The sequence below is a fragment of the Peromyscus eremicus genome, chromosome 1, assembly GCF_949786415.1.
Source record: "Peromyscus eremicus chromosome 1, PerEre_H2_v1, whole genome shotgun sequence".
Lineage (NCBI taxonomy): Eukaryota > Metazoa > Chordata > Mammalia > Rodentia > Cricetidae > Peromyscus > Peromyscus eremicus.
Window position 1 is genome coordinate 23,533,240 of NC_081416.1, and position 15,538 is coordinate 23,548,777.

The 15,538-nt window shown below is 38.7% G+C and overlaps 1 protein-coding gene across 3 annotated transcripts in view; it reads right to left on the minus strand.

The window, feature by feature from the left end:
• Positions 1–15,538, minus strand: part of Tbc1d12 (TBC1 domain family member 12) — an 86,127-nt gene that overhangs the window by 48,135 nt on the left and 22,454 nt on the right. For all 3 annotated transcript variants that reach the window (XM_059258484.1, XM_059258474.1, XM_059258468.1), the window contains exon 2: positions 9,432–9,555. In XM_059258484.1, the coding sequence (XP_059114467.1) occupies positions 9,432–9,555 (124 nt within the window). The remainder of the gene's footprint in view (positions 1–9,431; positions 9,556–15,538) is intronic.

Sequence of the window (15,538 nt, forward strand, 5' to 3'; positions counted from 1 at the left end):
TCATCATCTCACTGGCCAAAAGGAAGAAACTTAAAAGACTTAAAAAGGTGATGGGGGCCGGGCAGCGGTGGCGCATGCCTTTAATCCCAGCACTCGGGAGGCAGAGACAGGCAGGTATACAGAGCAAGATCCAGGACAGGCACCAAAACTACACAGAGAAACCCTGTCTCAAAAAACAAAAACAAAACAAAACAAAACAAAAAAGGTGATGGGGGAAACTATCATCCTATAATGTCTTATATTTCATAAAAAAATATAATTGTGTTAATTATATCACTGGTAATTACAGGAAAAAATTTATAAATCAAACCTTAAATTCATGTTTAGTTGCTTAATGTATAATCTGACAAGTACCTTTCCATTAAAAACAAAAGAAGGAATTATGGCCCATAAACATTATACTCATACTTAAGAATATGGCAACTCATTTTTGAATATCTGCTTTAAAAAATATTTATTACAAGGGCTGGAGAGAGAGCTCAGTTAAGAGCACTGGCTGCTCCCCAGAGGACCTGAGTTAGGGTCTTAGCACCTACATGGTGATTTACAACCATCTGGTCTCTGTGGGCACACAGACACATGTGCAAGCAAAACACCCACACACATCAAATTTTATTTTATTTATTAATTAATTAATTTGGGTTTTTTTGAGACTGAGTTTCTCTATGAAACAGCCCTGGCTGCCCTGGAACTCACTTTGTAGGCCAGGTTGGCTTCAAACTCAGAAATCACCTGCATCTGCCTCCCAAGTGCTGGTATTAAAGGTGTGGGCCACAACGTCCAGCGCATAAAATTTTATTTAAAAAAATTACCCAAGGGGGCTGGAGAGATGGCTCGGCAGTTACAAGCACTCACTCCCCAAGAGTGAGGACCTAAGTCTGAATCTCTAGCACCCATATAAGAAGTTGGGTGTAGTTGCACACTCAACTGTACTTGGCCCCTGTATCTCACTGCTTAGCCAGTCAAAGGCAAGTGAGACTTCTCTAGAATGTTCAAAGGTATTTGCTTATATATGTATGTTTTGAAAAGGGTTGCCTGTATCTCAGGGTGACCTCAAACTCATAATGTAGCCAAAGATGACCATGAACTCCTGTTTCCTACCCCCACTTCCTAAGGTCTGGAACTATGGAAGCACATCACCACATGGAGCAGGAATTTATTTTGACTTTAACACATTTTCAGCATTATACATACATTATAGCTGAGTCACTAGCTATAATTCATTTCCTACAGTCTTAATAGCTGATGCAGTATCAACTTTCTCATGGCTGTACTATTAATACCTTCTTTTTTGTTTATTTTTCCATTTCAGACTATAAGTATAAAAATTCATTAGAAATTAATACATGGTAAAGGGTCTCAAATACTGTTTTCTATACTTTTTTTTTGAGACAGGGTTTCTCTGTGTAGCCCTGGCTATCCTAGAACTTGCTCTGTAGACCAGGCTGGCCTAGAACTCACAGAGATCTGCCTGCCTCTGCTGCCTGGCTCAGTTTTCTGTTTTTAATGCTTTACAAAATTCAAACATCAAAGCTAAGGAAAGTGTTTCAAATTAGCACAGACACATAAAGTTGTAAATGTACATTACTATAAAGAGAAAGCCACGCCAACCTTGAATAAAAGACGGTTCGGAAAGAGAACAGGAGAGTGAGGTACACAAACAGGGAGGGGCACACAGGAGGAGGACGATGGGAGGCAAAGGCACTTACAGCCCAGCTGATAACCTGAGTGCAGGCTCCAGGACCCACAAGCAGAGAGAACGGACTCCCCAAACAGTCTTCTGGCCTCCACACATAAAATGTGGTATTCGAGTGAATACACATGCACACCATTGACGAAAAATGTAAAAAAGAAAAAAAAAATGAATACTTTAACAAGTCTTCAGTAGCTAGACCACTGTTTGGCTTCTTGAGGGAAAATTTATAAATTTTAAAATTTTTAATTATATTTAATTATAATTTTAATTTATAAATTATAAAAAAATATAAAATCTATAAAAACTATAAACAAAAGTTTTGATTACTTGGTAGGTTTTTTCCAATGGTTTCTTTTTGTAGCCCTCCTGCTTAAAGCCCAGGCTAGCCTCCAACTAATCACAAAACAGCAACCTACTTATCTCAGGCTCCTGAATTTTAAAAATGCAGCCATGAGCCACCACATTCAGCTAGGCAAAAGTTAATTCCACAGTACATGCTAAACTTTATGATGAACAAGTTCTGAGCCTTTTTAGGTTAGCAATGTTCTCAGTGTCTTAGTAATTTTCGTACAGCATACTCTAAACTAAATGAAATAAAAAGTGACTCCATTTAACAAATAGCCATGTTTGAAGAATTCAGTAAGCATATCTTAATAGATCGCTCGCAATATAGCTCAATTGGCAGTGTGCCTACCTAGCATAACAGAGGCCCTACGATCAGTCCCCAGTACTGTCTAATAAACCAGGGTGGTGGCACACAGGTGTCTAAATGTTAGCCACTATGGAGATGGAACCAAATGAAATGAGTTCAGAGTGGTCTTCCACATCAGCCAGATCCTAGTCCACCTGGGCTTCAGTAAAGCATCTCAAAACAGCAGCAGAAGAGTTTAAGAATATCTTAAAAGAGGCTGGAAAGATGGCTCAGTGGTTAAGAATATTTGCTATTATTCCAGAGGACTCACATCTATAACTCTAGTCCCAGGGGATCTGACATCCTCTTTTGACGACTGTAAGCACCAGGCACACACATGATGCATATAGACATACATGTAGACAAAACACCCATACATATAAAATAAATAATTTTAAAAGAATGTGTTTTGTCTTGTTTTTCAAGACAGGGTTTCTCTGTGTAACAGACCTGGCTGTCCTGGAACTCAATTTATAGACCAGGCTGGCCTCAAACTCACAGAGATCTGCCTGCCTCTGCCTCACAAGTGCTGGGATTAAAGGCATGCACCACTATCACCTGGCAAGAATATCTTAATTCTAAGAAAGCATTAAAAAATAATACACATGACTCTAGGTGTGGTGGTGCACACCTTTAATCCCAGCACCCAGGTGGCAAAGACAAGAGGATCTCTGTGAACTTGAGTCTAGTCTCATCTAAAAGGTGAGTTCTAGGCTAGCTAGGGATATACAGTGAGACTTTTTCTTTAAAACGTGCGCACACATGCACACACACACACACACACACACACACACACACACACACACACGATGAAAGAAAAAGTTATTTTCCTTTTTTTTTCCCCTTGAGGCAGCCTCAGTTGGCCTAAAACTCAAGATTTTCCTGCAAGGCATCCTAAAATCCCAAACTAGAGTTACAGGCAGTTACTATTATGCTGATTTTGTTTTACTTTTAATTTACTTTTTAATTTGTTTTAATTTTAATCATGTGTATGTGTGTGTATCTACGTATACCATATGTGTAGGGGTGCCCTCAGAAGCAAGAGTTAAGATTCCCTGGAGCTGAAGTCACAGGCAGATCCTAGGAATCAAACTTGGGTCCTCTAGAATAGTAAGATATTTCTTAACTACTGAGGCATCTCTCCAGCCCCCATTGCTTTTGACATGTAATTAAGTGTATGTGGGGGGGGGGGATGCACATAAATCCATAGAGTCTAGAAGACAGTGTCAGAGTCCCTGGAACTGAAGTTACAGATGGTTATGAGCTACCTAATATGAGCGTTGGGAACTAAACTCCAGGTCCTCTGCAAGAGCAGTACACATTTTTAACTGCTTAGCCATCTCTCCAGCTTCCAGATATTATTTTTAGGTAATATACCACAATTGGACAAATGTCTGCTGCATACTACACAAAGTCCTCAAATCTTGTTTTAAGATTAGACACTATCTGTTGTGGAATATTTGCATACTGTGTGATGATATATTACTGTGATTGGTTTAATAAAAAGCTGAATGGCCAATAGCTAGGTAGAAGGTATAGGCAGGTCTTCTGGAGACAGAGAGGTCTCTGGGAAGAAGAAAGGCAGAGTCTCCAGACAGACACAGAGAGGAAACAGGAGGTGCAAGATGGAAGAGAGGCAACACCATGTGGCAGAACATAGATTTAACCACTTTTTTTCTTTTTAACATAGATTTAAAAATATGGGTTAATTTAAGTTATAAAAACTAATTGAAACAAGCTTAAGCTATAGGCCAAGCTTTCATAATTACTAAGAAGTCTCCATGTCATTATTTGGGAGCTGGCGGGACAGAGAAAGACTTGTTACATTTGGTGTCCAACGTGTATCATGCACACAGAGCCCACTGCTCACAGCATACAGAGGCGTGGCTCATTTTAGAGGCCCTGATATGAGCAACTGATGCACTACGCTGGAGCAGGCAACTAGACAGAAACACCTGCCAGAGTGCAGACACAGCAGCTTCCCAGAGCTAGGATGGTTTGGTGCAGCTGGGACAGTTAGATGGAGCCAGCCACCAGAGCCCTGTGGTCATTTAAAGTTTGTCTATCAGCCAGAGAGCACCATAGACTGAAGAAAGTCGGGTCCAGACTGAGAAAACCTCACAACAGGTAGAGTATGTTTTAAAATGTGCTAAAGAAAGAAAAGGAAATGGGTATAGACAGTCATAAAAAATAGTTTAAAAATAATAAAGTAAAGCTTTCAAAGAAAGAATAAAATAATATAAAAAACATGTAAAGATGGGAAATACACAGGGTATCTGGATCCTGTATGATACTTTGTTGACTTTGAAGTTTTTAAATGTTAATGAGCAAAAAACAATAGCTGCTGAGAGACACTGGATTATGGAAACTGCTAAATTAAACCAACCTATATATTTTAAGAATGTCTTAACTTCAAAAAGGAAGTTAGAAAATATGTTGTGTTGGGGAGAGATTATGCCTTTGTTTCCACAGGAAACAAAAAGTTATGGTTCTCTTCAAAATTAAAAAGATCAGCTTTGATTGGGGGAGACCTCCTGAGGATCTTAGCTACAGACATGAAGGAAAAGTCCAAGAAAGACTACAGGACAGGTCACACATATGCTGATCCCTCAACATGAGAACAGCTATGAGACTGGATGAGACATGGTAAATCTTGCTAACTACAGAGTCCTCATGACTTATTATTACATGCCATCTTCTCATATGGCATAGATAGAGATTTGTATTACAGTTTGGTTATGCAGTCCAAGTGGACTTATAAAGTTGGCAGATAACTTTTACCTGCTCAAACACAGAACAAAAAAATCATCTTTAGCTGATTTGTACATACCACACATTCCATACTTGTATAAATGCAGATATAGATATTACCTTTAAACATCTGTGTGTTTTTTGGGAAAAAAGGACCAGACACCAAAGAAAACAAGTAGCCCAGATGACCCAGCCTCAAAATACCTCTGTTGCAGTTTCCTCAAAATTCTGCACGCAGAACAATCTCAAAGCTGCTAGCTCAGATGGTCCAGCCTCACAGACTATTCCAGCCAGGACTTCAGATAAGCCCTACACTTTCCCATTACACATAGACTGGACAACCAATGTTACAGCTAGTTTTCCCAGGACTTGACCATTATCTCAATTTTCTCACGGTCCCCTAGATGCTGTTGCCTCCAGACAACAGGAAAAAATTTTAAGAATACAATGCCACAATCCCAAGAGGTGGGGTAGGTGGTTTTTGGTCATTTGGTGGTTTATAAATGTTTGTCATTATTTAGGGGGGTTGTTTGCAAGCTGTTACTGGTCATGGTAAGGGAGGAAACAAACAAGGGAGGTTGGATTTAAGGATCTATTTTTGAAAAAAAAAAAAGGGGGGGTTATATGGAAAGGATAGCATAAAAGGGTAGACTGTTGAATCTACTTTAAACTAAAAACCAACTACTAATCTCAAATATTTTACATTGGTATGGATTTTTGTATATTGATATAAATTTAAGATTATTTTCATTAGAAAATACTGTTTCTATTCTTGTTTAGGATATTTTTGTATATTGATACTAATTTAAGGTTATTTTTGTTATATTGTATATGTGTTTCTACTCTCATTTAAGGTACTGTGCCTATGCAGCTCATTTGAAAATTTAATGTAAAGTTCTTGTCCTTTAAAGCTATTTAGGCTAATATAGAAATACAGGTTAACAGTAATCTGTAACAATCAAACTTATAGTCATGTTAGATATGTTTTCTAGGTTAAATAGAGATCTATTTTAAATAGATATAGTCTTCAAACACTTCAGAGACCTTCTGATAGCATAGAGCTTTTCTTGACAGTGAAACACGTCTGCTCCTAGCATCATCAATTTACTTCAAGAGTGGATGATGGGCAGCGAAGAACCTCCACATGGAGTTTGCTTTCAATGTGGCAAGGCTGGCCATTTGGGCAAGGGGCTGTCCTTGCCTCAACTACTGACAGTATGCTGTCCAAACTGGACAAGCACGACACAAAACAAGGCAAGTGCTGAACTTCGCCAAGACAAGGTAGGTCAATCCTTCAAAATTCCAGCTTCACAGAAAAGTCTGTCAGATATTCTAGGCCCATAGACCAAAGATGGATGTTCCAACACTACAGAGGAATCTTGGATAACTGTCTATGCAGCCAGATGTCTCTGTCATTTCTTAGATTATACAGATTATAACCAGGTGTAATGAGATCTGATGCCGTCTTCTGGCATTCAGGAATACATCCAGGCATAACACTGTATACATCATAAATAAATAAATAAATAAATAAATAAATCTTTAAAGATGTTATGCCTCTTTTAAAAAAAAATACAAACAAATAAATAAAAAACTAAGTTATAAGAGCTAGTTGAGGGCTGGAGAGATGGCTCAGAGGTTAAGAGCATTGGCTGCTCTTCTGGAGGTCCTGAGTTCAATTCTCAGCAACTACATGGTAACCATCTGTAATGAGATCTGGCGCCCTCCTCTGGCCTTCAGGCCTACATGCAGACAGAACACTGTATACGTAATAAATAAAAAAAAAAAAAACTTAAAAAAAAAAAGCTAGTTGAGACAAGTCTAAGCTAAAGGCCAAGCTTTCTTTATTTCTTTTTTTTTAATAATTTATTTAAGTTTATCTTATGTGCATTGGTGTGAAAGTTTCAGATCCCCTGGAATTTGAGTTACAGACAGTTGTGAGCTGCCATGTGGGTGCTGGGAATTGAACTCAGGTCCTCTGGATGAGCAGCCAGTACTCTTTAACCTCTGAGCCATCTCTCCAGCCCAAGGCCAAGCTTTCATAAGTAATAGGAAGTCTCCATGTCATTATTTGGGAGCTGGTGAGACAGAGAAAGACTTGTTACAACTGTCATCCTCATTTTAAATCCAATACTATTTTTTTATATAGTATCTGGATTTTCTCACACTCATCTCAGAAAAACCATTGACAATGATAATACCATTGAAAAGTATTTAGTACCACTTAATATTAAAATAACTTATTTTTTAAGAACTTACACCCTGTCTGACAAACGTGGGATTCTATTGAGTTTGCCTCAAAAATATAAATAACTCAAGCCGGATGGTGGTGGTGCATGCCTTTAATCCCAGCACTCGGGAGGCAGAGGCAGGCAGATACCTGTAAGTTTGAGGCCAGCCTCCAGAGTGAGTTCAAGGATAGGCTCCAAAGCTACACAAAGAAACCTTGTCTTGAAAAACCAAAACAAATATATATAAATATCTTACATGTCTCTTCTGTATACCAAAGTATGTAAGCAAATTTTAAAAACCATAAAACTATAAAGCAGATATACAAACTACTTACTACTTTATTATTTATAAATGAAATTAATTACAATGTCTTTTTTTTTTTTAGGCAGGGTCTTGTAGCCCAGGCTTCCTCAAGCTCCCTATAAAGCATGTACCACTACACCTAGTTTATGCTGTGCTAGCAAGCACTCTACCAGCTGAACTACCTTCTCCGACACAATGGTGCTTTCATTTTTGTTTGTTGTGGTTTGTTTCTGAAACAGAGTCTGACATGCATTACTGCTGACATGAACTTGCTATGTTGATTAGGTTGCCCTTGAGTTTGCTGCAAGTCCTTCTTCCTCCCTGTGCCTCCAGAGAGCTGAGATTTATAGGCATGTGCCACCACACCAAGGCAAGTGTTCTTAAAGATCTAAAAACTACTACTAGGATGAAATATAAAAAACAAATAATTATTACTTGGGAAACAAAAGAAACATATTAATCCCTTAGATATATTTTTCTAATATGAATAATGATTAAAGTTTTAACATTATTTTATAGATGCTGGATATATTAAATCTGAAAACTAGAACTGGACAGAAGAAAACAGAATTTATTTATTTATTTAGAGACAGTGTTTCTCTACGTAGCCCTGTCTAGCTTAGAACTTGCTGTGTAAATCAGACTGGCCTTGAATTCACAGAAATCTGCTTACTGCTGTCTCCCAAGTGTGAATGTTGAGATCAAAGGGGTGCACCACCTCAGAAAGCTCCTTTTAAACAACAATTCAAAGTTTTAGAACAGTCTAAATTGACCCAGGTTCACCGCTTTCCAGTCTCACTAATCGAGTACTGAGTAGCACAGTTTAGGAGTCAAATAAGATTGGAAGTTTTAGGAATTCCATATGGTTGGTAGTACAAATATTCAAAGACTTGGCTCCTAAATCACTAAGAAGCAATTATGAGGCAATGCTCAATGGCACAGCCTTTTAGTATAGGCAGAAAGCAGAGAAGCTTCAAGTTCAGTGGCACAGTCCCTCGGCTTCTGTGTCCCAGGTTCAACAGTTCACAGTAGCAATGCTCACCAAAGCTCTGGTAGACAATGTACGCATTGAGAGTGATTGCCTAAGCTTGGCATCCTCCACCCTTTAGCTACTCAGGGATAACTAGAAAGTAAATCGATGCCTTAGTACTTTAAACAATTTCCACAATCTTAACATATTAACAAAAAAATTAATTTTTGTGGCTTGTCTTTTTAAAAAAAATTAGACAACTACAGTAAGTACCTACAATTCTAAAGTTCATATCTAGAAAAATGAAAATGGTTAATTTTCAAGAAAATAATGCTCGGGGGCTGTTAGTGGTTAAAAGAGCTTACTGCTCTTGTAGAGGACCCCAGTTTGCCTCCCAGCACCATCCCAACTCACATTCATCTGGAACTTCAGTTCCAGGGGATCTGGTGCTTTTCATTTTTTTTTAACCTCTGCCGGTACCAGGCACACACATGGTGCACTTACATACATACAGGCAAAATATTCATAAATATGAGATAAAAATAAATCCTTAAAAAAGTAACTTCAAAACCGTTTAATCAAGAAAACAATGCTTTATTTGAGACAGGCCCGTTATGTAGCCCGTGTTGGCCCTGTATTCACTATGCAGCTTGGCCTAGCCTTCAATTTGGGGTGATCCTGCTGCTTCAGACTCTCACAAGCTGAGCCGCTAGCCAGGCGCCACCTCACCTGGCAAATGAGCAATGCTTTAAGAGCTCTGGGGAACTGCACAGTCAAACTGTACTTACCTGCTGAATAATTTTGGATGTTTTCTGAAGATTTTCTCTGGGAGGGACTTTACCAAATAATTTCCATCCAGGAGCACTATGGACAACTGATTTGAGTTCCTTTGTCCTTTTTGGGAAAAGGTTTCTGAAATACAGAAAGTTTACACAAATTGTTTTCCCACAACCAGGGAATTATTAAATAGTAACTTTTAAAGTATTTATTTCTAAAGCAAATTCAAGATACTTTTAAATAAAATTATTCCTATTACTTGTACAAATATTGTTTAGAATAACACAACCCAGTTAAGAATACCTGACTTATACAGATGTATTAGTGGAATCATCAATACAGATATATTTTTTTCAGGCAGGATATCTAATAGCCCAGGCTGACCTCCAGCTACCTACCTAGCCTATGATGACACTGAATTCCACCTGCCTCCACCTCCCAAGTACTGGGTTTATAGGCACATGTTACCCTGCCCAGCTATCAAAAAAAATACTGACAAGATAAAGAATAAGGAAAGGTGAAAGCCATAAATTATATTCACTTTAAATTCATGATTCAGATACTTAACTACAAAAGCCAAGAATCTGAGAGTTTAAGAGCTTAGGTAACATTATATATATATATATATATATATATATATATATATATATATATATATTTTTTTTTTTCAAAAACACTCATTCTATTTTGTGTGTATGTGTTACATGTCTGAATATATGCATGTGCACCATGAACATGCAGCAACCTCTTGAGGTCAGAACAACATTAGAACCCCTGGAATTAGAGATGTAGATGGTTGTGAGCTACCATATAGGTGGTGGGAACTGAACCTGGGTCCTTTGTCAGAATAGTAAGAGCTCTTAATTACCTAGCTAGCTCTCCAGTCCCAGGTAATAGAGTATTTTGAAAATTACTATTTAACTACTTTTAGTAATACTTTTTAAATAATAAAAATCTACTGTTGTCTCACAGTTATTAATTGCTTTTCCTAAAACAACTACATAACAAAACTTTTACAGAAAGGCCAGCACATAATCATGGAAGAAAGTTGTCTCTCATGGAAGATCTAACAAAAAGAAGCAAGGGGTAGATGAAGGGAGGGAGAGACAAGCAATTTCAAACCACAATGCATGGTCTATTAATTTTGCTTGTTATTACATTTATGATTGATTTTTAGTGTGCGTGAGAGGTGTGTGCATGCTTGTGTCACTGTGTGTTGTGAGTCACAAGATACCTGTGGGGGTTGCTTCTCTCTTCATTCTGTGGGTCCTGGGGATTGAATTCAGGTTGTCAAGCTTGGTTGTCAAGCTTTATCCACTATGGCATCTCACTTGCTGCAATGGCTGATAAAAGTATTTGATACATATATATATATGCTTTATCAACTTCGCTTCATAGCTCCACATTTATTTTTTGATATATGCTCTGTGGTAATAGAAATCTTTAAGCATTTCTTTTTTAAAAAATTATATTGTTCAGCTTTCTCAGGAGAGGGCACCTAGAGGATGGTGACTGAGAAGGAGCTTTCCTGGGGTTTCCAGCTGCTGCAGAGTGGGCAGTGATATGGCACAGTGCATCCAGGAGAACACACGCCCAGACTTTGTAGCCCCTAAGTAAACTGGCAGCCTCATTCCTGCATTCCTCAGCCCTTTCCACGTGGAAACTGACCTCAGCGAAGGCCATTTAGCACCAATGTGCCAGTCCTCTCTCCAATCCCCACAAACTCACCTGCGTCTTGGCACCAAACAACTTTTGCCAGGCTCTCTTCCCTATTATGTTCTTTTCATTCTGAAAGTCCTCCTTCTGTTCACATTAATAAACAGAAGAAAACCTCCATTGCCATAGTTTACATAAAGAATTATTAGAAGTAACACCAAGAAAATTCATAAAACAAAAATAATTATAAGCTGATCTTAATCAAATTTAAATATCTGCACTTCAAAAAATATCACTGCTGCAAAGTATGCAGCACGTGAGAATTTAGATCACCCCTTCTACCAAAGTAGAACTAACTAGAAATAACTACTTTAGAAATTCAGAACTTCATCAGCTATTTTTAATAACCAGATAGAGAAGACTACTGATTTTTTAAATGTGAAAAATATATGTAAACCAATTACCATGCCCCATTAGAGCACCCCCTTCCACCCCTTGTGGCAATGGGATAGTCTTTGTTCCTGGAGTGGCCGATGAGTACGAGTACCAGGGCCAACAGTGGAGTGACAGCCTTCAAATCATGGCCCTGTGTACTTGGTTGGTCTGGTACTGCCCTTGGGCCCTGGCACAGACATCATCAGCACCAGTCCCAGTTCTCACCACAGCAGCAGTTTACAAGGGTTTCTTTCCAAACTCTAAAGAAGTCAGGAACCTTTGATTCCCTTTTGGAGCCAGAGGTGTAAGAAAAACCTGACCACAGAACTAAAAGAACAGAAACCTGTAGCCACATTAAAAAAAAAATACATTTTGCAAAAGTAGCTTGTAAAAATAAATGTCAGCCTTCAGCAAACAAAAAATCAGCAAGTGCTAAGAAATGGGAGAAACATATTTAACATAGTCCCCAGAATGTCTAATTCTCAACAACAAATTATAAAAACATCTAGAGAAACAAGACAAAAACCATCTATGAAGAAGCCCAAACAATATGATTATTACTGAAAGATGTTACATCAATCTAACCACTCTAAAAAACACAGGAAGCCATTGACAGCTAAAAGAAATGCACGAGCAAAAAGAAAATACTAACACATAGACATTATGAAAGGGGGAGCTGGAGAGATGGCTCAGAGGTTAAGAGCACAGGCTGCTCTTCCAGAGGTCCTGAGTTCAACCCAGCACCCACATGGTGGCTCACAACTATCTGTAATGAGATCCAGTGCCTTCTTTCAGAGTGCAGGCATACATATAATAAATCTTTAAAAAGAGAAATTATGAAAAGGAAAAAACAGAATATTCTCTGCATCAAGGACACTTCCAACATTTAAAAAGAGACATATAGGAGGCCATGGGAATATACCAAAGTGACAACTAGTGTTTAACAGGTTGACCCACCAGACGCATGAGTCTCTCTTCGGGTACCAGATATTGGTAGCTCCAAACACTGTGCCAAAATTAATTTTTTTAAAAGACACCCAGTCTTTATTTTGCTATGGACTCCCTAGAACGACAATACAGCATACAACATAATATTACTCTGCCACAGGAAGGAACAAGTTCTGATACATGCTACTACAATATAGATAAACCTTCAAAACATGCTAATAAAATGAGAAATAAAGGAACTAGTGCTATGTAACTCCACTTATATAAGGTCATAGTTAGGGTTTCTATTGCTGTGATGAAACTACTACCAAAAACATCTTAGAGGGGAAAGGGTTATTTCCTTTACACTTCCCCATCACAATTCATCATCAAAGGCAGTGAGCAAGAACCAATGCAGATCCATGAACCGAAGCAGCAGTTAAGTGCTGCTTAATGGCTTTCTCTCCATGGCTTAGTTAGTCTACTTTCTTATAGCACTCAAGACCACCAGCCCGGGGTGACAGAACCCACATTGGACTGGTCCTCCCACATCAATCACTGTAGAGGCCCAGAGAGGCTTCCTAGTAAGACCTTATTCATGGTCAGAGAATCTGAGCTTGCTTTACCCAGCAGGGCTGCATAATGGGATGATATGGCTATGGGGGTGGTTACCAGGTGTATTGAATAGTCTGCACTTGGCTGTACATTGTGCTTTGATCTTGAAAAGGGGAGGTCTTTTGCCTTGCCCCTTGGTAGTGTATAAAAAGCCCTTTAGAATAAATCTCGAGGCGACTGGGTATTGACCCAGGGCCCTCCCAAAGCTATCCTGTGTCTCTGTCTTTCTTATCATCTCTTTCTGTCTTTCTATCTATTGTTTCCTCCTTCCTCTCTACTTCCTCCAAGAACCCTTCGACAGGTCAGAGCTGGACTCCGACAGACTCCCACAAATCACTAATTAAGAAAACGCCCTACAGGCTTGCTTAGAGCCAGATCTTATAATTTCTCAATTCAGGTTCCCTTCTCAACTCTAGTTTATGTAAACATAAAATAGTCAGAAACAGTAAGATACTAAGAATAGACAATTCATAGAAACAGGACACAGAAATATTACTAGGAGCTGAAGAGGAAAATGAGTTCCATTTCCTGATGAATTAAGAGTTTCTGTGTGGAGTGATAATTTCTGTAAGTAGATAATGTGATGATGTACCACCCACCATAAATGTGCTTAATAACACTGATCTATACACAAACATTCTTGCACACACACACACACAAAACACACACACACACACACACACACATTCTTATAAACAACTAAAGCAGTAGTTACACCATGTATACTTTACCATAATTACTTAATTTAATTAAGTTAAAATTTTGGTGTGATGCTAGGGATTGAACCCAGTGCTTTGAAAATGCTAGGCAAGGGTTCTACCACTGAACTACAATCCCCAGACCCTTAATTTTTTTTTAAGACAAGTTTTCTCACTATAGCACCTAGAAGGTTCTCCAAATGCTAGAGTTAAGTAATTTGCCTGCCTTGGCCTCTTGAGTAGCTGGGACAATGGTGTGCCACCACAATAATAAAAGACCCTGTATCAAAAATAAGACAGAGCTGGACATAGTGGCACTATCATCACTTAGTTGGAAACCAGTTGGGTCTACATGGTTAAGTTCCAGGCCAACTAAGGCTACATAATGAGACCCTGTCTAAAAAAAAAAAAAAAGTGGAGAGATGCTGGCACTCCAGAGGTAATCTTAACATCCTGGGAATACCACCCCAGGAGAAACATGTTTGACCACTCAGCCATTACTCAGTTCCTCTGATTACTGAGTGAGCCATGAAGAAGACAGAAGACAACACAGTTTTGTTCATTGTGTACATCAATGCCAACAAGCACCAAATCAAAACAGGCTACCAAGAAACTCTGTGACACTGATGTGGCCCAAGTCAATACTGACTGCTGCTGCTGCTACTGCTGCTTTGATGGTACCAGCAAAATTGGGACCATCTATATTGAGTCCCATGAATAATTCTAAATATATTTTTTTCACCATAGTCCCCCACCCAAAAGTAACAGGGATGAAGGAATATACTGATGTTGATTTCTAGCACATGTCTGAATATGCAGGCTCGCACATGCGCACACACACAAAATAAATAAAATGTTAATGTTTAAATGCAAGAATAAGTTGGGCAGTGGTGGTGCACACCTTTAATCCCAGCACTCGGGAGGCAGAGGCAGGCAGCTCTCTGGAAGTTTGAGGCCAGCCTGGTCTACAGAGTGAGTTCCAGGACAGCCAGAGCTATACAGAGAAACTCTGTCTCAAAAAAAAAAAAAAAAAAAAAAAAAAAAAAAAAAAAAACACTCAAAAAGAAATAAAATAAATGCAAGAATAGTAAAGTATTAAGCTATTAAGCTATTAATATTATTCAGTAAATTAATATGTTAAATGTTATTTAACACATTTACAGGAAAATTATATGATCATCTCAATAACAGCAGAAATTGATAGGACCTGAAGCAGACTTCCTTTATTTGACAACAGACACTTACTAAAACTATTCAATAAGTTATTCATTTTTGTTTTGTTTTTGTCTTGGTTTTGGGCTTTTGGTTTTTCAGACAACCACATAGCTGGCTTTCCTGGGACCCACTATGCAGCCAAGCTGGCCTTAAACTCACAGAGATCTGCCTACCTCTGCTCCCTGCATGCTGGGATTAAAGGCATGTGCCACCACCCCCAGCTCTTTTCAGTGTGTGTGTGTGTGTGTGTGTGTGTGTGTGTGTGTGTGTGTGTGTGTGTGTTTGGATGTTTTGTTTGCATGTTGCATGTATGTGTATGTACCACCACATGTGGGCAGTGCCCACTGAGGTCAGAAGGGCGAATCAAATATCTAGAATTGGAGTTACAGATGGTTGGAAGCCACCATGTGGGTGCTGGAAGTCAAACCTGGGTTCTTTGGAAGAGCAGTGACTGCTCTGAACTGCTAAGCCATCTCTCCAGCCCTTACAATAGGTTATTCTTGATAAAATGCCACAATTTTTTCTGAAATCAGAAACAAGACAAGGATTATACCATCCCTATTTCTATTCAA